General features: G+C 36.3%; 1 protein-coding gene across 1 annotated transcript in view; it reads right to left on the reverse strand.

Annotated features, from left to right (window-relative positions):
- The window catches only part of LOC136831338 (periodic tryptophan protein 2 homolog), a 283,085-nt gene that overhangs the window by 89,715 nt on the left and 166,080 nt on the right, over positions 1-27,290 (reverse strand). Inside the window, exons 12-15 of the mRNA XM_067091632.1 lie at positions 23,326-23,482; positions 13,174-13,354; positions 12,602-12,749; positions 175-358 (exon numbers count right to left, since the gene is read on the reverse strand). Of these exons, the coding sequence (XP_066947733.1) occupies positions 175-358; positions 12,602-12,749; positions 13,174-13,354; positions 23,326-23,482 (670 nt within the window). The remainder of the gene's footprint in view (positions 1-174; positions 359-12,601; positions 12,750-13,173; positions 13,355-23,325; positions 23,483-27,290) is intronic.

The raw sequence follows: 27,290 nt of genomic DNA on the forward strand, positions 1-27,290 counted from the left end.
TTAAATTGTCCTAAAATGAAATGCTTGCCTTTTTACTCATACTTACCTTGGTATGAAATTTAAATGTCTTCTCACGACTGAAGTTGATAGTCTCTCCATGGTAACCCCAAAAGTAAAACTAACATAACAAATCAAAACTGAACACAGCCATAAAAAAAAGAGCTCCTTGATTACCTGTTGGTGAAAAATGAAGAGAGGTTACATTAACTTCAGGCCTGAATACCCTTGTTGATTTGTCACCTCTGCGAGTTCCTGGTAACTGTATAGAAACACCTTTTTCACTCTCTCTGTCTTCCCGTTCTTCAACAAGAGCTAAATTAACACCATTTTCAGCCATCTTCCTACGGTTTACAGTCTCCTAATAGTAGTAATGAAAAGAAAAATATTGAAATTAGTTAAGCTACGTAAATCTATGAGGTAAAAGAATGAAATTGTGGTCTAAATTTCCCAATGAACTACATTAAAATTTTTAAAAGTGAATCCTCATTCAGTTTTAACTAGTATATTTCGAAACTTATCACCTTCTGCACAATTACAAACTATTAGGTTAAAACATTTACAAAATGACGCTCTTCAGTGTAGACTGATCGTAACTTTTTGCCATGCAAATCTTTGCCCAAAATATCATGCAAAAATTAGTCAACCAGATTATCAAAACAAATAAACGATAAACAAATGGGACTTTCAAATCTACTTAAAAAAAAATTCCATTTACTTAAGTCTAATCACTAGCCAATTCATCTTGATAGGCAAGAGGTTACATAACCACTGACACTGAAGGTCAGAAATCAGAATGAACAACTGCACCCCACTTCCCTGCTGAAGCTAGGTGCATGCATGATTGGTTATAGTTGATGTTAAGGAAGCGTAAATTTAACTGACCGAGATTTTTCCCTTTTTATTCTATTGTTACACATTGGTTTATGTATTTTGGATATAATCATTGATATCATACTAAGATATTCAATATTTCTGGGTTCGACCTGTGTCACCCGGTGAAATATCCATATTTTATCCACCTTGATCAAAATTAACCAAAGTAATTTTCCACTTTGATCTAATAAACATTGATAATACAGGTTGACCATCACTAATCCGGCAATCAGTAATCCAGCACAAATTTCGGCTAGAGTAATTTCCAATGTTTCCGCACTAATTTTCAAATTTCCTGGGTCGCTGCGCTAACTCGCTCGCCAGCCGCTTCGATTTGGTGGCGCAGTGTGCTGCATCAGCAAACTGGTAGCGTAGCCTACATTATACTGAACTGTATTCACATATTAACAATATTATACAAACATCAACACAATGAATGTGCATCTTTTTCATAGATCTTTTAAAAAGTTATGCTTTACTACATTGTTTCCAATTGCGTATATTCTCATATTGCTTTTGTATTATAAATTGCGATCAATGTTTTGTTTTGGGAATGATATCGCGGTGTTTATTTTGCCGCATTTAACAAGTTCAAAGCGCTTTTCTTGCTTCTAGTTAGTGTAAATGAATATGGATACTTTATTTATTTGGGACACGGATATTTTTCGTTATACGAAGTGTTTTTAAGTCGAAATATAACTTAAATACGTTTCGTTGTGAAATTAATATAGCTATTTTTTTCGTTAATATATGACATTCGCGGGAATCGCGGCTGGCCGTTTGGGGGCATGTTTGTTTTGTGTAAAAAAAAATCAAGATTCCATTCGCTATTTTCTCTTGATTTCATCATAACACGAGCTTTACGTACTTATCTTTTATCGGTGTAAAAACAGTAGTAATTTGTATTCTTTCATGCCTAGTAGTTTTGATTAAAATACATTCTCTCCAGTTCTATTTACGGTCGAGTTTCATCCATGTTGCCGATGCATGATAATTTATAGTCATTAGCAGCTTGAACATTGTTTTCTCAGCTTCAGCTACAACTTACAGCTTTAAGTTACTGTAGCAGTATATTTCCCTGCCGATCTTTTCTCCAAAGCGAATAAGGGTATAGTGTAGAAAATATATCGGTCCTATTGTACAGTACTTAACATCATTTGTAACATAAATACGGTAATTGTGTATTATCGTACGATGGTTGAAATACAAGCAAAACAGTTGTTATCCAATACGATTATTAGCAAAACAACAGTTTCCCGTTCAGTTGTTTATGGCTGTACGCATTTACGCAAGAGTTTAACGTTACTAACAATACTTTTATCATTCTCTTTTACTTTTTTAACTAGCAGATGGAGTACAGAGATGGAAAAGAAGTTATTCTATTGTAAGTTGGTCTCTCTCGCTGCCTGATTGTACCTGCTGCCTGCGCCTGCGCGAATTCTAAACATATTTCCTAAATATTTTCGTACCGGTATTAATTCCTAACCCCATCGTAATCGTAAACTCGAAATATCGTAAGTCGAATTATCGTAACTCGAGCACTACCTGTATTTGATAATTGTCTTTTCTTTATTAACTAACTTGTACTGATTTATAGGATATTTTAATTCTAAGATGAGGTGCTTAGCTACTGGATTTCGTGTATTCTAGCCTAATAAATGGCTAATCCGGCACCCTCCAGGTCCCAATGATGCCGGATTATGATGGTCAACCTGTATTGCCAATCTTGTGAGGAGCAAAAATTCCATATTGTTTCATCTCTATACTTTTGTTTATTTCTTCAGATTTTTATATATTTCACAAAATTTGATACTTATGCACTACACTTTAGCCTTATTTTCTTTAATAGATCTATTAATACAAAAAAAAAAAGAGACGTAACTGAGCTACATACTATAGCTGCCAGCTAGTGAATTTTGAACAACATTCTCAGAAACTGGGGCATTTTGGTGCTTACTGTACAATGCAATGTTGACAGTAATACGGGGTCTGTAAATCACCTCAAGAACACAGTTCCATCACTCTCTACCTTTTACATTTCTTCTGTTCTTTCAACTCTTCTTGTCTAGCAGTCCTGCTTCTTCAGATTCCTCATTTCAATTTTCACACCTCATTAAACAGGAAATCCTTTAAATCAACTAGAGAGGGCTCAATTGGCTTGGTTAACCTCTTCCTTACTATCCTGAGTGCACTCATGAACAATGACTCTGTAATGTTTTCCAATCATAAGAGTACTCATTCATAATCCTAATTTCTATCATGCTTGGAGCATTCCTATTTTTATCCTTTCTGTCCTAATAGCACGTGTTCAGTGTGCACTTTTCTTGACAGATGGCAGTGTGCCTTCAACACTGTCTTATTCACTTTTACAATATATAGCTTCAGGTCTCAAATTCCCTAGCTTCTGCTGAAATACACTCTTATTTTTGCTATATCATTACCTTCCACAATCAAAATGAATGACAAAGAAACTAGAAGCAATGATAATAAGGAATTAATGGATTCATGAGATGAAAATTTCAGCAAATGTTTTTCTTAAAGTTTGTAAGTTACAGCAATAAAATTGAAAGACAATAAAAGTGATCCTATTGTCTACCACTCACCCTACAGAAATGGTTGAAACTGACAAACAATGAAATATCATAACAAAGCCAAAAGCTGTTGTGGACTTTAACAGTACAATAGGTACCATTAGTAATTTTTTTGCATGAAAAAGAGGTACGTTACAATTAAATCTCTCTCTCTCTCTCTCTCTCAGAAATTCAATTGATAATGTTGGATGGATAATAAAATAATGCTATAAGGCTTAAACATTTCAAGATTCACAAAGAAAATATAAAACTGTAATATTTTTGATAGTGTAGTCACTTGTTTCGTCCTCAAGGAGTTACCTTCCATGGTCTACCAGAGCTCCATGGTGACCAAACTAACATCAAAGAATTCTCTTCTAGTTGGTCTTTTTGGCCAGGTATTGAGTTGTAATGATTAACATTATAACATGTGATGGAGTATATAATGGCCTCAAAGATAAGAGGTAACTTTCCCTTATCCTCAGCGAAGAAAGAGAAGTGACTATTGCGCATGCGCATCTGCCCTCTTGTTTACAAACGGGCCGTTAAAAACCAAGGAGCCATTAACTCTTTTTGGTCTATGGTGAACGGTTCACGTCGTTACCAGCACTCCGAAAAAATTCTACTTTTTTCACCGTATTCATTATTGAGGATCATGGAAACAATACATAGCAAGATAACTGCTTAATATTAAGTTCCAGTTAAAAGTTTTAGTTTTAAACTTTTGGAACTGATAATTTCTTTGTAAAAACCGGAACCCAGCTCATTGATTGCTACCTAGTTCGTAAAGTGAAAACTGTTTTAAATTCTAACTAAATGTTTTAACCAAAAGAAATGTTCCACAACTTATCATTCATATAGAAAATCCTTTCAGATTATACAATGTCTACAATAACCTAGGCATTAAGTGAGAATAATTTAGACTACATTAATAGTGGATGTTGTCAGTAGCCTATGTCCTAGGATTGTGTGTCCTTAAGTGCCCTAGCTTGGACCGAGGACCCAAGGATCAGATAATAACAATATCTGGGCAAAAAAAATAATAGCCTAACAATAAGGCTACATATTAGTATAAACTTTTTCCTTTTATATAAGCCTGCGCACTTAACCATGAGCTAAATAATCCAGGACTAGCCTAGGCATTCCTCTATATCAAGTTAAGTGATAACTTTTTACAAAACATCCCATTTTTGGACTAAATTGTTACCCTAGACCATGTAACCTAGGACTAAATGAAATAGTAATATGTGCTGGATGAGATGGTAACCTAGCCTTATGGCTACATACTAAGGTAATTTTGTTTTATGTAACCCATACCCCTAAGTGTGAATTAAATAATCCAAATAAGGCAGCAGCCTACAGTAGATTAGAGTAAGTTATAGCCTAGCTAACAAGTTTACACATTAGTGAGTTACTGTTTTATATAGTAGAAAAATAGCCAAGAACTGGATATAAACAACCTGGGTTAGACAAAAAATAGTAGACTAACTATAAGGTTACATATTAGTAAGTTTTCTGCTGTTATATAGCCTAGCCTATACATTTAAGAGTGATCTATAATAATCTGGATTAGGCAATACCCTATACTTGGTTAAGAGAGAACAAATAAGCGTAGGATTATATATAATACAGTATCCTAGGCTCAATAAAATAACCTAGTTTTTTACAATTCAGTAGAATATCTGTAAGTCTACATACTAGTAGGGTCTTATGAAGCCTATATCCTTAAAGGTGATATAAACCTAGAACAGGCAGTAGCCTAACCAGATTAAGTAGGAACCCTTTTTAAGGAATATTCTACTATTAGCCAAAAACAGCAATTGCCGAACATCAGATAAAAGGGTAGTCTTGGCCACATAAAACAGAAAACCAGATTATGAGAGGATTATTTTCTGTATAGTTTATTTCCTTAAGTTTTAAATAAGCCTAGTATAGGTTAAGCAAGAACCTTCTAAGAAACCCTCTATTCTTAGCTTAACGTAGATTATACTAGAAGCATTAACCTAAGCTATATAAAACAGTAGCTTGGATTAGTTAAAAAAATTAGTTCATAGCAGTTAGTCTGAATGGCATGACAATTAGAATTAAAAATTTCACTCAGCCATTCCAAAAGGACTAACAATGTATAAGTAATACAGCTACATACAGGTATGAAAACTAACCTAAACCTTAGAGGGTTTAAGTTCACATAGACATTTAATTAAATGTACAACAAATGCACACTCACAATCAAGTTAACCTTTAATATGGAAACTATATGAGGAACTACAGGCGTCCCTCACTTAAAATCAATTAATACTAACTAGCTTCTCATAACAACTTGCTTTATGTCACTACAGGGCCACCATTAAGCAGGATCCTCAGTTCAAGTGTTCCATAGCAAATTGCTCGGTTCACTTTTTGCCAGTGGGTACAGCCCATACCACCTGTCATGAGCAAAGTCCTTGTAAAAAACAAGGAAAATTTGCTTGGTCATCAGATCTGGGCAAGATTTGTAGTATGCTCCTGGCAGCAAGTTTTAAGGACGAAACAGCTCCTTTTTAAGCTGCCTCAATGGGTCCTAGGGTTCAGTAGGGGTGAGGAAGAGGGAGATTATATCTTTCCGGCAGAACTCCAGCAGCAGATATTTAACCCTTTCTCAAAACAACATCAATGTTTGGTCCAAAACCCAGTAACATCAGTTCCCAGTACCTCCCAGGTTACCCGTGGAGGTTAAGTTATACCTTAGTTTAACCAGACCACTAGCTGATTAACAGCTCTCCTAGGACTGGCCCGAAGGATTAGACTTATTTTACTTGGCTAAGAACCAATTGGTTACCTAGCAATGAGACCTACAGCTTATTGTGGAATCTGAACCACATTAAACCGAGAAATGAATTTCTATCACCAGAAATAAGTTCCTCTAATTCTTCATTGGCCGGCCGGAGATTCGAACGCGGTTCACCCATGGAGCAAGTAGAGGAATCTTTACATGGGGTTGACATTCTTACTAAAGAATATGAAACGGACATTGCCATTCAAATGGCCCTGCTGAACCCAGAAGGCTCTGGGAAATAAATTTTAGCTAGCCATGGGAGAAACCTTCCAGAAGGGATTCTATTCCCCATGCAGCTATCATTGCTGAACAGGATCTTTCCCCAAAAGGATACTAGGATCCACCTAACTCCGACTGAAATGACTACAGTACATTTTCGGAGGGGTATAGTAACTTACCCAGGACTTCTGCCCCTTAATTAACAGGCAGTTACAGTTCAGTTGCTGAAGCTCAGACTGCGCAAGCTCCCCCAAAAGGGGATACACAGTTTGCGGCATTTGATCAATTCTGTAAGGAAATTGAGTACCATCAGAGATGCCCTTGCCACAGAACAGCAATATATAAGGGATATGAAGCATGGTTCTGAAAAGGAAAGTAAGTCAGTCATGTACGGTCCAAAGTGAGTGTGGATACAAATGGTGCCCAACCAGGTCTAATGTTAGAATTCCAACTGGAAACAACAAAAGGGTCAGTTCAGAATACAGAACTTCAGATCAAAACATAATAGGGGCTCCAATACTCACCTGGGATGATACTGATAAACCTTGGCGAGACGCCTCAATGTGCATTTTCTCTCCCAGTGGCAAGTATGTAATTAATGAGAGGAAAAACTATGACCGAAGCTGTACATGTAGAATTTACAAACAGCAGCATTCCCTAATACAGAATGGCACCTGGTACCATCTTCACCAGACAGGGAGAAACCACTAATAGAAACAGTTTTCTTACCTGTGTCTATAGCATTAAAAGCTATAGAAATCACCCTTTACCAGGTCAACAAAAAATGGATCTCTACTTCCATTTTGAATAAGGCCCAAGTTGCTCACCAAGTGGCCCCAGCCTTCTGTCCCTTCACTCTCAAAGTTATTAATCATGTGAAGACAGATTTTCAGAATTTGTCGTGACTAAAAATGAGACTGGCAGAATTCAAACCATCTGCCACGGTCATTCAAGTTTCAGGAAATTCCACTAAGGAAAGGGCAAATTACCCTTTACCAGGTCAACGAAAAATGGATCTCTACTTCCATTTTGAATAAAACGCAAGTTGCTCACCAAGTAGCCCCAGCCTTCTGTCCCTTCACTCTCAAAGTTAATAGTCATGTGAAGACAGATTTTCAGATTTTGTTGTGACTAAAAACATGAGACAATGGCAGAATTAAAACCATCTGCCACAGGCATCCCAGTTTTGGGAAATTCCAGCAAGAAATGGGCAATGCTGCAACTCCCTTTTGAAAGGAAAAAGCTCCCTTTAGATATAGCTACACGGCAGTTTGGGACCCCTATGAGAAGACTCTCAGAGGGGACAGCCTCGTCAGAATTTTATGCTAGGCTTCGACTCCATAACCTCTACCACCTTGCTGGAAGTTGCCACCTAAAGGAGTCCAGAAGATACCAGGATGATTTTTACTGCTGAGGCCAAAAGTCTTATGAGAACCTGATGGGAAGCACTCAAGTCACTTCCTAGAATGGCGCATAAAAGTGCGACTCGAAGCATTGGAGGGCTCCATCAAATCACTCTCCAATGTCACTGCATTATTACATTCTAACCCCTTCTGTAAGGACCTGTTTGAGGAGTCTGTTGTGGCTCAAGTCAATGAGCATGCCTTCCAACAGAATTGTACAGTGTACACTCTTCTGGAGAAAGGGGAATTCAGGAAACAAAGAACCCAGCATTTCCCTTTACCCAACCCCAAAAAAGGCTTGCTTTGATCAAAAAATCATATAACCCTTCAGTCACCCCCAAAGGCTTTCCTAATAAAACAAGTAGGTGGTCAGAAAGGACAATTCCCTACAAAGGGACAACAACAAGGACACCCTTTTTCACAAGGTCCAAAAACCATCTTATAGGGGAAAAAAGGAAAAGCAGCACCTGAAATGTCTATCAAAGGCAAAGGCAGAGGAGGAGGCAGATACCAATAGGAACTGTATGGTTGGGGGTTGGCTTCGATGACATCACAGACAATGGACGTTTTCCCTGTTGGGGGACAGCATTATCTATATGTGCACATAGGTCCTATTAATGGGGCCAATAGAAAAACGTGTATATTCGCCACCAATTACATCTCTTCAGCGTCCTCAAAAAGGATTCCTCCAAAAAGGAAGTGATCCTCAACCAATCAACATTGAACAAGCACACTGTTTGCCAAAAGTTTTGGATAATTACAGTTGTCTAAGTACACTGAATCATTTAAAAAGAGACTTGTACAGTTTCTATAGATCTGAAAGATGTATACTGGCACATCCCTATAGCTGTTCCCTTCCACCCCTTCCTATGGTTCCGGATAGGGAAAGATACGGACAGATTCAAAGTCATGCCCTTTGGGCTAAACATTGTTTATAAAAATTAGCAACGGTATTTGTTTGAGAACTCAAAAAAAAGGAATACAACTATCAGCCTACCTAGACAATTGGTTGATCTGGGAGCCCACAGGAAAAGTGTGCTTGAAAAACCTACGAGTACTGGTCAACAGACTACAGTCAAAAAGTTTTATAATAAATTTGAAAAAATTGCACCTCACACCCAGCAGACACTTTCAGTGACAGGGATTGTGTTGGGATACTCTTCACGGCCTGTTGTTTCTCCCATCACACTCAAAATGGAATAAAGTAAGTCCTAAAAAGGTTCCTTGCACAGCCCAGAGTTTCCAGATGGCAGTTAGAACATATGATGGGCCTGCTGCAGTTCGCATCAGCAAAAGGTCCAATACTCAGATTGCAACTAAAAATGTGAACAAATTCTGGCTATCACATGCAAGAAAAAAGATGCAAGACAGACCGGATCAAAAGATTAAAAAAAGTTAGGGAGATACTTTGGCCTTGGATCCTGACTCTTCTGTCTGTATGAGTGACAATACACATAGATGCCTTGTTGACAAGTTGGGAGGACATTGGGAGGATTGTCAGGTGGCAGGGAGGTGATCAGCTATTCTGAGGAATTCTTATATCAATTTCCTGGAGCTGATGGCTGTCTTTTTGTCTCAAACTCAATCCTCCAGAAGAGAGAGACAAAATACCTACAATATCTTACATCAAGAGGTTGCGATCACATTCACCTCCTCTCAATATGATAATGCTAGCCATCCTTCCGATGGTGCATGCAAGGAAGTGGCACATGTCTGCAATTCACCTCACAGGGGGGTCTCATTGTAATAGCAGACTCTCTATCAAGGAAAATGACAGCCTCAACAAAGTGGATGTTGGACAACTACTCTTCTCAAACAATAGCCAACATGCTTCCACAACCGGAAGTGGACCTGTTTGCCACGTATGAGAATCACAAACTCCTAATATGTCTCCAAACCTGGACAGTCAAGCAACAGCAAGAGATGCCTTCCTAAAGACTAAAACAAGGGGAGAACAATATCTTTTTCCTCCATTGTCCCAGATTTCAAAGGTTTTCAACAAACTTCTAACCTTCAAAGGAACAACTTACTTAGCCCCAAATTGGCCAAACAGTCATTGGTTCCTATTACTTTAACAACGGATGAAAAGATCAATTCCACTATCGTCTGCTGTTCTATCGCATACAGTAGGAGGGAAAGTCGTTCATGCATCCTCCTTTCTGAGCCAAGACCTTCACGTATGGATTTTTAAAAAATATCTATCATGAAAATTGCTCACCCAACATTGCTAGGTACCTAGTGCAAAAATTATGGACATCATCTATCCGCCAATACCAGTCCGTATGGAAGATATGATTAGATTATATCCATACTGAGAGCCCAGTTACTTTCTATACAAACACTTTATTTTTCTTATATATGCTTTTGAAGACAAATGCCTTGTGGTTACAACAGTCATGGCATACAAGGCTGCATTAACGGAACCCTTGCTTTATGGATTCAGGATTGACTCCAGTATTGAAGTAGTCACTTCCCTTTTGCAGTCTTTTGCTATAAGAAGACCCGCTCCTGAAAGGCTTCCAATTACTTGGTCCCTGAACAAGGTGCTTAGGCTTCTATCAACCCCTCAATTCAGCAGACCCAACACAACCACAATGCACAAGCTACATAAGGCGATGTTCTTGATTGCATTAGCATCAGGAGGTAATATTAGTGAACTGGCTCTCTTAGGTGAGGACGATGCATCGTGCAAACAACTGACCATCAATTATTATTGTCCCCTGGTCCATCATTCCAGGCCAAGAATGAGGATCCTTTAAAAAGGAACTCTATTCTTATAAGAAAACTCAATTTAGCAGACAAGACATTACGCCCGGTTCATGCACTTAAGGTTTCCTAGAAGTCATGGCAGACATCCCAGAGGATCCTACCTTCCTACACCCTAGCACATACTAACCACTCTCCCTACAAGGGCTGTGAATGATTGTAGTGTTTCTCATTAAAAAGGCAAATTCACACTCCTTTCCTAGGTCACATGATAATAGGAAAGTAAGTACGTTGTTGGCCTTCTTCAGATATGTCTCTTTCGAAGAAGTCTCTGAATGTACAGGGTGGTCACCAGTTGAATTATTGACATGTGCTTGAACAAATTCAACTACACTGTGTATCAGTAAGTGGCATGGTTAATCTTAACCTCTAGGTGCTACAGCAGAAAGCCAGGGGTCTTATTGACGGTGAATATGCTAACTATCGCTGGGAGAAGGGCAACAGTACTGCATCCTTAAACATAAGTTCGGGAATAGTTTCTTGTTCCTTGGTACCAAAACCTGAAGAGTATTCGGGATAAAGAATAAGACTTGAAATCTGTGGCGTGACCTCAGACTGGAAATGTTATTTCCTTTTGGGTGTTGGGGGATTAAAAATTGAGAGCTTAAGCAGTTTTGTCACCTGTCCATTTCTTTGTAAAGCTCCTTGAGGATGAAACAAGCAACTACTCTATCAAAAAACAGGGTTTGAGGTAGGAAAAACCTATTTTTGGTAGTCGCTGTTCGAGTTCTCAAAACCCTATCACTTCCCTGATGAAAAGGCATGGGATTTGGGCAAGGGATCAATCTCCATTGACCAACAGAGAGTAATGGTTCCTTGGTCTTTAACGGCCCAGTTGTAAACAAGAGGGCAGTTGCCCAAGTGCAATAGTCACTTCTCTTTCTTGCAGGCTCTTTTGACTTTGGAAAACTGGGTTCAGCTTTGCTGAAGATAAGGGAAAGTGCCATCTTATCTGAGTCCATTATATACTCCATCACGTGTTATAATGTTAATCATTACGACACAATACCTGGCCAAAAAGGCCAACTAGAAGAGAATTCTTTGATATTAATTTGGTCACCATGGAGCTCTGGTAGACCATGGGAGGTAACTCCTTGAGGACTCAACAGCGACTACCAAAAATAGGCTTTTCCTATGTCAAAACCTGTTTTTTTTAAATTTTCCCTATTTTTCTATGACTCCTCACTTAATACAGGAATGTAAAAATGTCATATTTTAAAGTTTAACAAATTCCAAAGTACTGATAATCTTTCACCAAAAACTATGCTCCATATTATCCTATATAGAAGAACTAAAAAATAAATAAAAACCTTGCTTATTTTTTTTTACACAATTGGAAAATCAAAAGGTACATGATTAAACTAAATTACTTTTGAACTGCAGTAAACCCCCGTATTTGCGTTCTCATGATTCGCGGACTCACGCATTCCCGGGTTTCTCTGTGGAACATATCTAGCCATTATTCGCGGAAAATTTGCCCATTCGCAGTATTTTTCACCGAGAAATATTCACTAATTACTGTACTTTCACATATTTTTCATGAATAAATGCACTTTTTTGTGATAAAACTATTAAAATACTCAGGTATAAGCATTTTTACAGGGGTATTCTTGTGTTTAAACTATCAAAATGGGCAGTTCTAAGTGTTTTTAGAGGGGTTTTAAGTATTCGCGGATTTTACCTATTCACGGGGGGATGTGGTACGCATCCCCATGAATAAGGGGGGGTTCACTGTATACTGTCTGCCCCGTTCTCTATAATACCTTCTCTCAGGTTTATCCAATCACTTTCCTTGGGCTGTACAACAGCATCTTTTCTTTTTTGCCTCTGTTATTAAGTGCAAAGTACATTAAATCAGTGTTATTAATCCCTTCAAGACATCTAAAAGAAACTATACTGATACATATATATGATTTTACTCTACTTCTACACAAAGGACTATGTACTGTACTTACATCCATGGCATCAAAAGATCTATTCTGTGTTATTTCAAATTTCTTCACAAGTATCTCTTCTTCAATACTGTAAATGCAGACATTTTTACTCTGTCCCCCTGCAAGTATGTACTGGCCATCCGAAGAGTAACATAAAGTAGTGAAACATCTGTGGGAATCAAGTTAGAAAGTTAATTTGCATGTAATTTTACCCTGACAATAAATACAGTAAGTCATTTGCCTTTACAATATCATGAGACTTTACTTTTGGCAACACAGTAATATAATCAATTTACCTTTGCATTTACAGAAATATAACAATTTGATCTCAACAACATCTTTGACAATACAGTAATATAGCCAATTTAACTTGCACTCAGAGATGTATATAATTTGATTTCAACAGTTTCCTCCTATAATATAATTAATTTCTGTGCATTATGACAAGTAAACCATTGACTTTTTTACAAGTCAATTTGAGCATATTTTTCCTTTAACAGTTTGACAATCATGTTCAATAAATAAAAAAATTTAAAAATAGTACAGCAATGTTCTCATTTTCTCCTTACAACACACAGTCATACAGTATTTACTTTGATTCAAGATTCTTCTTGGCCGTAATTTTATCTGCGTCTGCTCTGCCTGCCCCGAGATCAGGTCTACCTGATATACTACCCTGCTGCTTTCCTGTATTAGGCTCAAACATCTGGATTTGCCCATCCATCGTGGCCACAGCTATCTGTTTACCATCAGGTCGAAAAGTAACAAAAAGACCTGAAATTGGAAATGGTCCTGGTCACTCTTCAAACAAGAAGACACAAGTGAATAAGGTAGAAAACCACTTTTAGATAGCAATATCTCAATAAATGTACAAAAAAGAACTGCATAAATAACTCTGAAAAGATGGTGAATTCTTGACTGACCAAATTTAATAAACACTGTTGCAAAAACAAAAGATATGACATTCTTGTCTACAAAATTCTGAGACTGCTATTATTCAGAAGCGTGTGGTTTAATTTCAGAAATAAAACTCATTATCACACAGTTGACTACGCTAGTTTAAGACCCTCTTAACAAACAGGGTTTATTCTATTGGGCTCTAATCTCAAATACGATCATGTTCATGATTTGCTACTGTATACAGTAAAACCTTGCTATTCAAAATCTATTTTAATCTGAATTTTCAGATGTTCTGTAGAAATTTTGCATTACCACATCTTTTTTCTTGGATATTTTTTTAAATATAGAAACAATTTTTAGAAATTTTATTTAGCACAAAAAGTATATCAATACCACTGACTCTGCCAAGTATGATAATAACAAATCTTCGACTGAACAAAACAGACACAGAAAAATTTTAAATGGGATAAAAAGGAAAATAAATTATTTTTTTAAATTTCATACACTACAGATAAAAAAAGGTAAAAAAGCTTCATGAAAGATATTTGGATACTGGCTGAGTAGCCATACAACATCTAGGACCAAGAAAATAATAAAATAATTTAATTAAACTTTTAATACATTTATGACTTTCAATAAAAAATTATTACCACATACTACATATTCCCTCTGGTGATGAAATAGTTACTTTGTTTGGAACGTCTTGTTGGAAAATTCTTTCGGTATGATGGAATTGTACAACGAAAATTGAGTATTCTTAATAAATAAAAATTTAGTTCTCTTAAAGGTAATAAATGTTGCAAAAACGCACCCTTGAGTTTCATTCATAACTGAAGTACTAATTGCGTAAACGAAACCGTTAATAATTTAATAAATACTATATATCGTATTTGGTTTTAATATTCATTAATTGAATTAATTATAATTAGGATTAATTTAAAGTAAAATAACTTTGAGTAAATCAAACAAAATAACGAAGTAATTAAATCATTTAAATATTTAAACTAGCATAAATATTGTTGGAACCTCCCCTTGAGGTTACCTCGAACGTAAAAGCAAAGCTAGAGTCAGTCAAGTAGCTACCATCGTTAAGAAAACAAGTTTCATCAACGTTAGACCAGGATGTTATATTTCTACAAGGACACCTGTAGAATGTCGAACAGTGTGGCTAAGTAGCAACTTACCTTTCTGTTATCTTGTATTTGTACATTTATGAGAAGTTAGGAAGGTGTAAGCTAGTCATACTGTTGCTTTACTTAGTTGAATGCAGGTGTGTTAAGTAGAATAATGTATTGTAAATAATTTAATATAGTAAATAAGTGTTAGGATACAATATTTCTAACATAAGTTCTACAGGTTTTGTGATGTTATGAATTTTCGGCATTTTTGTGTAAATATGGTAATAGTATATAGAGTAGGATTAAGTGGTTGTTAAACTTATTTAATAGGCTGTTAGTCCTTCCATAACTCAATTGAGTTCGGAAGTTCTGCAGTCTATTGAGTCAGTTTAATAGCCTAGGCCAAGTAGCATTATGCGATTATTAATATTAGGCCATTCATATGTGCGTGATATCCAGTGATTGGAAAATTGGCCTCAGTTCACCCGGTTACTTTTAAAGGATAATTCAACAGTAGACCTTGAAGTACAATCACAATCATACCCGGGAAAGGATTTTCCTCATTTTTTGGAACACCCAGTGTTGTTCAACTTAGTTGGTGGTGCTTATCCGGACATCATCGTGGTTGTTTTCGGAGGTAATTCAATAGTTAGCTCTTTAACCAACGATGAATTGCGGGGCCATTTGAATTCGTTTTATAGCCAGCTAAACAACGGTTTGCCACCGAACTGCATCAGGTTAGCGATGCAAGTTGAGCCTCGTAGCCTCATCAAGGAAATAGGTTTGACGCACCCGAGCATGATGAATTTAGAAAATGTCGCAATATAGTGAACAATTATTTAAATCGGGAAATAAAACGAAAAGATTTGCTAGACAGCGTAGTGCAGCTTGGTGGTAACGGCTATTTAGACAGTGAAGAGCAGTTCGCTGCTGATGGGGTACACTTGTCAAGAGCTAGGTTGGCCAAGTATAGGCAAGCATTAGTTAGTGGCGTGAAGTATGCCCTTAATATAAGGCTGTAAAGTGCATATAGTGTTGGGGAGTAGCGGACCCATTATTATTATTTGTTTGTTTGTTGGGTCTGTCTTCTTCTCTGTGCATTCACCATGGCTGCTAAATCAGAAATACTGCAGGAGCTTGGGGATGAACCAGCTGAATTGCCCTTGGAAGCAATTAAAAAGAAAGTAAGTGCTATCAGAACTAGCAGAGCCTCTCATAAGCGAAAAATAACAATATATTGCAAGAAACTTTCTGAGTTAGATCAAAGTGGAATACTTTCTACTACTGTGCAGAAGGCAAATAAAGGAAATTAATGCTGAAATTTCGAAAGTCAAGGAGTGTGATGAAGTAATTAATCTTATAATGCAAAAAACAGCACTAGAGGAAAAGGATAGTACTTTCTTTAATGAAGAATTGGATAGTCAAGCTACATACAATATAAATATATCCATTAGTTTAGATGAATTTGAAGGCTATCTAGTTGATAGGTTAGTTCCATCTTCTGATGAGAACATAAAGGGTTGGAGTGAGTGCATGTCAGAAGGGAAACCACCTCCTTTGCAGTGTAGCTTTTTCAATGGTAGAGAAAAGGATAAATTTGCTTACCCCAATTTCAAGCATCAATTTGGTAATGTCATTGGTTCTAAGAAACATTACTCTGATTCTGTTATCATATTTACTTGGGTATCTTAAAGGTTATGTTCTTAAACAAGTCAGTCATTTGTCTGTCAGTAATGAAAATTATGCTGTTGCCATGAAGTTACTTGATGACGAGTTTCTAGACAAAAATTTTATTATTGATGAAACTCTAAGGAATATATTAAGTTCGGCTCCCAGTAATGAGCACAATTCAGAGTTCACAAATATTAAGTTGTACATATCTGAAGTTAGGTCTTATTTAAGTGAACTCCAGAAGTATGGGGTTGATTTTTTGGAGGAGAATACTCCAGGGAATATGTTTGTTAGCCATATAATCGTGAGCAAATTACCTAAAGTAGTATTAAGAGAGTTAATTAATAAAACCTCTAATAATTACCCTACATTGACTGAAATTTTTGATAATTATAAAGATGCTCTGAAAACCCTAAGTAAGACCAATGCAGCCAGTAAAGGAATAAAAGAAAGAAAAAAATCACCTAGTAATGATGTAGCTGGAGGCCTAATGCAGGTTAAAGAGGAAAAGTTTCCTACTGTGCAAAACTTTGAATCAGTAGTTAGTAAACCATCTAAAATTTCTTGTAAACTATGTGCTGCGGCTGGCCACTCATTAGGTAATTGTGACAAATTTAAAACTTATGAAGCCAAAATAGCCAGAATATTAGAACTGTCTCTTTGTCCTAGATGTGCTGGTTCTGGGCATAATGAATCAGTGTTATGGAAAAAAGGGAAAATTGCGCTTTCCATGTATGGGGTGTAAAAGGACAGACCATATAACCCCCTCTCTGCCCTAACAAAAAATCTCCTACTAGTACTAATGTAAATTTGTGTTATGCTATGCACAATATAGAAATAGGAAACATTTTGCCTACTATGACCTTACAGCTTAAGAATGGAAAAAGGTATCGTAAAATAAAAAGCCTGATCGACTGCGGGAGTCAAAGATTGTATATTATGAAAAAAAAACTTCTATAGAATTGTGTTCTAGTTATGACAATTTGTATAGTGTTGATCATGATGTTAGTACCTATATAGGTGAACAAACTTTGAACTTTAAGCAAATGTCTACTAGCATAAAAATTTAAAATAAGGTTTATTTTGTCCCTTTATTATGTGAAAAAATGAGCATTAAGTTTGAAATTCCTGGCATGAATTTAGTGGCTGATAAATTAAAGGCTGCAAATTTCGAATTAGCTGATGAAGCCTTCAATGGACATGGGAATCATGAAGAATTTGAAATTGAAATGTTAATTAGTATTGATATAATTCAATATTTTTCATTTCATAAAGAGATATGTGCTGGAGGTAACTGCGTAATTATAAATAACAAGGTAGCTCTTATAGGGAATGTATTCAATTTTCTTGATTCAAAACAAGGCAAGGAACTGTTTGATGCTCATGTAAGAAAGCCTGTCAATGATGAATATATTAGTGCTAGAACAAAGACTATGGTAAATTTAGTGATGGACCCACTTGAGTCTTATTTCAATCCTCTTGAGCATATACTAACTGATTGTGAAATAGATAATGGGCTTGAAAATCTCTTTAGTTTTGAGTCTATGGGGATTAAGAATAGTGACAAAGAGTTAGTGTCTTTTGATAAACAACAAATAGAGAAGTTTAAAGAAGGAATTACTTTAAAGGATGGGCATTATCATGTTAACTTACCTTGGTATGCTGACAAAATCACCAAAGTACCTTCTGATCATTTTGTAGCACTTAAAGTGTTAGATAAAACTATGGAACTTCTTAATAGGAATGGTTTAGTAAAGAAATATGAGGAAGTCTTTGATAATCAATTGAAAGAAGGAATTATAGAAGAAATAACAGTAGATCCTGCCAATTATGAAGATTACACTTGGATTCCACATAGGCCAGTAATCAGACCTGAAGAACAAATAACAACTAAAATACGGCCAGTTTTCAATTGCTCTTTGAAAACATCAAAGGATCTGCCATCTTTAAATGAGGCTGCTTATACTGGTATTGACTTGATGGGTTTCATTTTGAAATTGCTTTTTTATTTCAGAACTAATCGATATGCTATGTTAGCCGACATAAAGTCTGCCTTTCTTATGATTAAGTTGGCCAGTGAATATGATCAGAATACATTTTGCTTCTTTTGGAGAAGAAGAAATAAATTAGTTTGTTATCGATACAAAACTATTGTTTTTGGATACACTTCTTCTCCTTTTATCTTGAATTATGTAATGAAACATCATAATGAATCATATCCTCAAGACAAATGTAGGGCAAATATTAGATAACAAGTTTTATGTAGATAATTTGATAGTGACTAGCAATGACATAGGTGAATTACATGAGCTATATAATCTTTGTTTTTCAAGAATGAAGGAAGGTGGATTCACTTTAAGATCATGGAATTCAAACTCAACTGAGATAAGGGAGACCATGAAATCTGATGATAGGTTAGTAAAGCATGGGTGCACAGAGGAGAAGGTATTAGGGTATAGGTATAATGTAAATAATGACACTAAGTATAGCTGATTGTGTGATAGATGCAGAAGCTGACACCAAAAGGAAAGTTTTATCACAAATATCCAAGGTTTTTGATCCACTTAATTTTGTTTTACCCATCACTATTAAAGGTAGAATCCTAATGCACAAAGTTTGGAAGTTAGGAATAGAATGGGATCAGAAGGTGCCCAAAGAAATAATAAATGAAATGAAAACTATCAGCAAAGATTCTGAAATGTTATCTCAGTTATCATTTCCTAGACAAGCCATAAATGAACAGAAATCTTATGGACTGCATATATTTTGTGATAGTTCTACTGAAGCTTATGGGTTTGTGTTGTATGCATGTGATGAAGAAAATAAAAGTACTTTCTTATTTGTTAAAGCAAAGCTAGCTCCTTTAAAAAAGGGTAACGAGCACAGTGTACCTACTTTAGAATTAATGGGAGTAGTCTTAGCTTTGAAGTGTTTACCAACCTTAATGGAAACTTATAATAATATTCAATTTCAATTTGTAAATATTTGTGTTGATGCTCAAGTAGTGCTAAATTGGATTACTGTATAACAAAAGAGCCTAAAGTGAAACCTAAATTTGTTAGAAACAGGATATTGGAGGCAGATAGTCTTACTGGTGATTTCTCCAATGAATTTAACATCCCTATAGTTTATCATTATGTGCATACTGACCAGAACCCAGCTGATTTAATTACAAGAGGATTGACATACGGAAAGTACTTGTCACAAAGAAAGTGTTGGTTAGAAGGACCTGATTGGCTATCTAATAATTTTGATAATTGGCCTAAATATCCGCTATTAAGTATTTTCCCTGAATATAAGCTAAAAATAAATGTAAATTATGTTAATGCTGTAAACAGAGTAAACACTGGCATTTTGAATATAAATAGATTTTCTAGTTATGATAAAATGTTAAAGTGTACTAGCTATTTGTTTAAACTTGAATGTAAAGTAAAGGGAGGGGATCCAAAGGTTAAGGCTTTAGAATATTGGATTAAGATGTCTGAGCACTTCTCCAAAGAAATAGAATTCTTACAGCAGGAAGTTAAAACTGATAAAGATATTCCAATATTAGTATCAAACTTAAATTTATTTCTTGATGATAATGGGATCCTGCAATCAAGAGGAAGAATAGCTAAATGTTTGTATTTTGATTATAATGTATACAACCCTATGTTATTACCTAAAGGGCATCAATTTACTTTCTTTTATGTTAATTATTGTCATGCCATGGTTCAACATATGAGGACGGGAACTACTTTAAATTACCTTAGGGAACAGGGAAACTGGATACCTAAAGGTTTAGTAACTGTCAAACCAATAATAAGTAAATGCACAGTGTGCAAGAAATATAATGCATTGGCTTACAAATATCCTAGCTAAAACACTTACAGTCTAGTAATATTCAATCAATTAGCTTCATTTTTCAACAAACGGGAAGTCTCTAGAACAATATTTCGATTTATGGTGAATTTTTGAAAAAAACAAATTTTTTACGTCCGCGCATTACGAATTCATGCATCATTTTGTGATAATATTTTCTCTGTGTTGCTTTGATCGTTTTACAATTTGTTATATACCAAAATCATCGCAATTTAGTTTACAATACAACTAAAAAAATTAACTCATTAGCTTTAACCGTTTTGCTTACAGCGCGATTTGTATACAATTATATGTTTTTTTCGCTGTCATATATTCCAATATTTATATATGATAATGATATTTTTCATTTCTGATGGTTGCATACTAAACTTCAGGCAATGACAAAAAAAGGAGCCAAAATGAACTATTAATCTTAAAAACTAAGCGTGCTGTGATTTAAAAAAAAAAAAATTTTTTTCGCTTCGGCGCTAACTCACCGAACGCCACCGGCATACGGGAGACGTTTTTGTAAATAGAGGCTCGGCGTTTAAGGGTTAATGAGAGACAATACAATCATTCTCAGCCCTTGTAAGGAGAGTGGCAAGTATGTGCTAGGGTGTAGGAAAATAGGACCCTCTGGGATGTTTGCCGTGACTTCTAGGTAAACCTTAAGTGTTTAAACCGGGCATAATGTCTTGTCTGCTAAATTGAGTTTTCTTATAAGAACAGATTTCCTTCTTAAAGGATACTCATTCTTGGCCTGGAATGATGGGCCAGGGGACAATAATAATTGGTCAGTTGTTTGCATGATGCATCATCCTCATCTAAGAGAGCCCAGTTCACTAATGTGACCTCCTAATGCTAATGCAATCAAGAAGATCAACTTTTGTAGCATGTACATTGTGGTTGTCTTGGGTCTGCTGAATTGAGGGGTTGATAGAAGGCTAAGCACCTTGTTCAGGGACCAGGTAATTGGAAGCCTTTCCGGAGTAGGCCTTTGTATATCAAAAGACTGCAGAAGAGAAGTGCCAATTTCTATACTGGAGTCAATCCTGAATCCATAAAGCAAGGGTTCCGTTAATGCAGCCTTGTATGCCATGACTGTTGTAACCACAAGGCATTTGTCTTCAAAAGGGTATATAAGAAAAATAAAGAGTGTTTCTATAGATATCTCAACTGGGCTCTCAGTATGGATTTAATCTAACCATATCTTCCATAGGGACTACTATTGGCAGATAGATGATGTCCGTAATTTTTGCACTAGGTACCTAGCAATGCTGGGTGAGTAATTTTCATGACAGATAGTTTTTAAAAATCCATAAGTGAAGGTCTCTGCTCAGAAAGGAGGATGAGTAAACGACTTTCCCTCCTACTGTCTGGGATAGAACAGTGGACAATAGTGGAATTGATCTTTTAGTCCGTTGTTAAAGTACTGTAATAGGAACCAATGCTTGTTTGGCCAATTTGGAGCTATTAAGTACGCTGTTCCTTTGAAGGTTAGAAATTTGGTCAAAACCTTCGAAATCTGGGACAATGGAGGAAAAAGATATTGTCCTCCCCTTGTTCCAGTCTTTAGGAGGGCATCTCTTGCTGTTGCTTGACTGTCCAGGTTCGGGGACATATATTAGGAGTTTGTGATTCTCGTAAGTGGCGAACAGGTCAGCTTCTGGTCGTGGAAGCATGTTGGCTATTGTTTGAGAAGGGTGGTTGTCCAACATCCAATTTGTTGAGGCTGTCGTTTTCCTTGATAGAGAGTCTGCTATTACAAAGAGACCCCTGTGAGGTGAACTGCAGACATGTGCCACTTCCTTGCCTGTGCCATCCGAAAGATGGCTAGCATTATCATATTGGGAGGAGGTGAACGTGATTGCGACCTCTTCATGTAGCATATTGCAGTTATGTTGTCTCTCTCTTCTGGAGGTTGGATAGCCATCACCTCCAAGAAATTGATATAAGAATTCTTCAGAGTAGCTGATCACCTCCCTGCCACCTGACAATCTCCCAATGTCCTGCCAGCTTGTCAACGAGGCATCTGTGTGTATTGTCACTCATACAGACGGAGGAGTCAGGGTGACCTGTTAAGCCACAGATTCCTTCCTGATCCAAGGCCAAAGTGTCTCCCCAACTTTTTTAATCTTTTGATGAGGTCAGTCTCGCATCTTTTTTCCTTGCATGCATTAGCCAGAATTCGTTCACATTTTTAGTTGCATTTAAGTATAGGATCTATTACTGATGCAAACTGCAGCAGGCCCATCATATGTTCCGTTTATACCATTGCAGCCGGTGCAAACAGTGTGTACCTCCTTAAAAATCAACACCCTGCTAACAAAATAATCTTTCCTACTGAACCTGACGTTCTTAGCCTTGATTCTAGTGGAGGCATCCTAGGAAAAATACATGTACAGTACCATGATAGCAGCAAAACAGCCATGAAATACCAACAAGTGTCTATACACAATGGTGGCAAGGAGAATTCTGACAAGTTAAAACATTCAAAACACACCTGGTGGAGAACAGGTGTACTAGACAGTCATCCGGGCATCTATTCGATCTTTTGTTTGAATGGAGACTTGCCTATCGGCAAATTACACAGTAGGTAATAGTTTATTTTAATGTGATGCTTGTATGTATGTATACATAGGTGAGGAAGTGGTAGGCTAAGGTACTTACACTACTTTGAGCTGCATATCTTAGAATTCTTGCAAAATGAAACAAAAAAAGCATAACACAATCACTGAAAAAATTCAGGAAAGCAATTGTTTTTATACTTTCCATTAACAATGATTCCTTATTCTGTAGTAACTTACAGTGCATTTACACTTCTTTTAATCATTTTAGAATTTCAGAATATGTGCTGAAACAATAAAAGGATATCACTTTAATAAAATTCACATAAGGTAATGTGTTAATATGTGAAGGTAATGTATTAATATATCTGATTTACAATGATTTGCAGTAGTATTTTTAATTCTTGAGAAAAAAATAACCACAATTTCTTCACTTGATAAACTGAGACAGAAAAGTACACAATATCTTTTTTTGTCGGACTGGATGATGCATCCAGTAAGTGACGAAATCCAGTAATTTGAGGTGTCACTATGCTGGCTACTGCAAATTGGAATCCAGTTGTGTGAACTAATTACTACTTTAGGCCTTACCACTCACAAAACCAGAGCAACTTGAGGATCTGCATGCAAGACAAAATCTGAAGCTTACCATCTGATAACAAAGCAATAGATTCTTTGGCAGTTGTATTGGCTATTGCATCCCAGACTTTGACTGAGCTGTCCCACCCTGTTGATACTAACATAGTGCTTCCAGGTTCTTTGGAGAAATCCAAACTCACAACTGGCCCTGTGTGGCCTGCTAAGACCTGAGGAGATAAAAATTTGTCAAAAAATTGTTCCATATAATTGGTAAATAGAAATTTAATAATAAAGCAGAAATCTGAATAATTAGTATAGTCTAAACGAAAATAACCTGTAAATGGAAAAACATTTATGATAATGATGAGGAGCATAATGTTTTGTGAAATGAAAATAAATGGTTTAATAACAAGCATTCCAGATATCTGTTATACATATGGTAAAATTTTTTCTTATAATATTCTTAAAATATAAACACCACATTATAAAAAGATAATTAACATCGAATTTTTACTGAAACAATTATTAAACATTACATAGCAATGAAATTCCACCATACTGATAAAGCAGGAGACAATTTGTACTGTCTTTAAAAATGCCTCTCAGAGAGGATAAGCCTACACGTGAAAGATTCGCTAATGGGCTCAATATCACTGAGACATGTTAACTGTCTTTAAAAAGTTACAAGAGAAAAATACACCAGAAGGTTAATGACAAAACATAATTAGGTTAGTATGTTTCAAACCAGTTTCTGCTGGTGTTGAAAAGAAAAAAAATGTAATTTTCTCTAAGTTCTATATTCAGGGGTTTATGTTTAAATTACAGTTATACAAACATTAGTGAAATGTCATTCTTTGTTTACACTTAAAAGCACATTAATACAATGTATGTGATTTTTTTCCAAGGTGTTTCCAGACTGCACAAGCTGTTTAGAACTAAATAACTTTTGACTGGTGGTAAGCTCCAAGTTAGAAAGTAACCACATATGGTATATAGTTGCTAAGAAAGACAACAAACAACAGCACAGCAGGTCATAGCAGGCTGATAGAAAGCAACCTTTCTCACATTCCTTCCCATCGTCTCATACAGAACAAAGAGCCCAGAGCTTTTGGAGAAATTTATTTTAGCAGCAGCAGAGAGTGAGGACCTGATTCGAAAATGAAGAGATGAGGAGCGTACAGAGAACTCTACCAAATCATATCCATCAGAAAGTGAAAGCACATCATGAAGATTACAGTGAATAAATTTTATATTTCGTCTTTTATTTTTATACAGTGTTTTAATCACACCATATTATCAAGCCAAAATGCCACTATGACCATGGCCACTCATCACATCCTGCGACATGTTTTGGCAACCATAACAGAAGAAAAAAAATTTAAGAAGTAAGGATGCATTGGACAGAAGACGGTGGATGTCAAAACTTCGACAAGAGAGATGGTACTTTTCAGCAAGTTGTGGTACAGTTTTAAGTATTCTTCCTAAATTTACGTAAAATGGAAATGCATAGTACATAGAAGAAAGATATTGTTTTATTTGTTTGTATTTAGTAATGAAAAGCATTGTTTTTGGCTGTTTCGTGTATTTAATTGTAAGTATACGTGTAACAGTGCTTGACTACCGGCATTGGTTGTTTGTCCAGTTGTTAGTCAAACATCTGGCGTTGGTTGGCGACAGTCGTGAGACCTGTCTCGTCACAGCCTTGATGCAGTGTAGTTCTAACTGGCAGAGACTCAAGAAAAGGGAATGCAGCCATAGTTGTCAGTGCCTCCGAGTCCACTTTAGTATTCCTTTTCATCTTAAAGTTGATGATTTCCTTTAGAGATATGCATATCTAAATGTAAGGAGAATTTCTTGAGGTGTACTTTGGATGAGGGTTATGAAGTAGAGATTGTGCTCACGCAAATCTGATTCTAATTCAAGCTAGGAATATTAAATGCACCATTTAAACTAACAGTAAGTTTATACTTTTTATGTTTTAAATTAATATACACAATGCAATGCAGTGTTTTACATGCAACTTAAAATAGCCTATGAGTGAAGTAACCTGGGTGTTGTAGTATAAGATTTAAGCTACGATTAGGTTAGTATGTTTCAAACCACTTAAGCCATATGATTACACTTACAATCTGAAATGCTCTACATGCAGTCCCCGGTTAAAGCGTGACAACCGAAAATCGCCGCTAACCAAAAAGGCGATAATAGCACTGATCCATGGTTAGTGGCGCCCGATAATCGTGCGATAATCTGGTTATTTTAGAAAAACAACTTAAAACCAGATCGCCGGTAACCGAGGCTGCCTGTACTTGTTCAGAGTGAGTCAGTATAAATTGATGCCATGACCAGGATCGTAGCAATTGGTTATTATAGCGATGACCTGTATATGAAATTTTAAGGATTGTTGTGTCACTTGGCGTTAAGTATAAAAACGTGACCGGCTAGTGGTGGCGGCAATTTTAGAATTAGTCACGTGTTAGCCTAGCCTGAAATGGATAAGATACTGAAGTGAAATTTGACTTGAAATAAAAGCCTATGTTTTACATTGTGTATATGTACGTGTAGTCAAGGGCACATATATATAATATGACCGGTAGTGATCTAACACTGATTGATTTGAAGAGGGTAGCCAACTTTTTGGCAGTCCCCGGGGGTTACGACGGGTCCGGCTTACGACATTCCGAGGTTACAAAGCTTTTCAGATATATTTATTAGAAATTATCTCCTGGTTTACGACGCATGTTCCAGGGTTACGACGCGTCGTACTCCAATCCAACGGAAGAAATATGGCTCCAAAACAGCAGAATAATAAAAATTTGGAGGTTTTTTTGATGAAAAACTCAATAAAATTGCAGTTGATATTGTTTTCAATACCCCCAGAGCATTAAAAGTAAGGTTTTCTTAGGATTTTTGACGATTTTTCGGTTTACGACGATTTTCGGCTTACGATACAGTATAAGAACGGAACCCCCTTCGTAAACCAGGGAATGCCTGTATATGTTTGCTAACATGATATATACAGTATATTTTTTGGAGCTGGCAGTTTGTACACTCTTTTAGTACTAAGAACTTATATATTTGGTGTTGGTAAATTATAAGCTAAAGATGTCTGACCTGGAAGAACTAAAGCGGAGATGGGGGGTTTTAAGTCTGTGATAACTAACTGGTCAAAATAGGTTGAAACCACTACTGATGCAGGTGAAATCAATAGTACTTCTTCAATGAGAGACTCCTTGAAGGAATATTTGCAGAAAATCCAGGAACTGGACAATGAAATATTGGATCTAACGGATCCTGGAGGACAATATGACCAAATTATGAATCACGCTAAATTTAGCTTAAGGTAGGCACTGAAACTCACAGACTAAACTCTTCAATCACGAGTCTTCCAGCCTTTAAGGGGTGAACCTATTGCACTGATATTGCCTGTTAAAGCTAGTGTAAAGTTACCTAAATTAGACCTCAAACATTTCGATGGTGATGTATCGGAATGGAATTCATTTTGGGAACTTTATGAAGTATCAGTACACCAATGTACTGATTTTGAGAAAATACAGAAGTTTTCTTATTTGAAGGGCCTATTGGAAGGTGTGGCTCTCGAACTGATATCTGGTTTTAAATTAGAAAAGACAAAATCAAGTTGTGTTTAGTTAGAAAACTTTTTCAAATTGAGACTCCCACGGCAGATGCAGAATCGCCACAAGGTTTTAAAGTGCAATTTGAATGCTGCGTAAGATCATTGGAGAGTGAACCGCTGGAACTGAGTGAATTGTATACCATTTTGCTCTCCACCAAACTACCTAGTAGTGTACGTGAAATAAAAAAATATCTTGAAGAAGAAATACACAATTTGAGTACTATTCTACAGACTGAACCAGTAAAAGCTAATACATTAACAACGGTATCTGCTTTCGCAGTAGAACAAGGGCAATCTGTGAGACCAAAAAAAACACTGGTAAGGCCTAAAGAAAATACGAGCAAAGCCAAGGTAAACCAGGTCAGAGGATGTGCACTTTCCTGAGGCAATCATATATGGAC

This window comes from Macrobrachium rosenbergii, chromosome 48, assembly GCF_040412425.1.
Source record: "Macrobrachium rosenbergii isolate ZJJX-2024 chromosome 48, ASM4041242v1, whole genome shotgun sequence".
NCBI lineage: Eukaryota > Metazoa > Arthropoda > Malacostraca > Decapoda > Palaemonidae > Macrobrachium > Macrobrachium rosenbergii.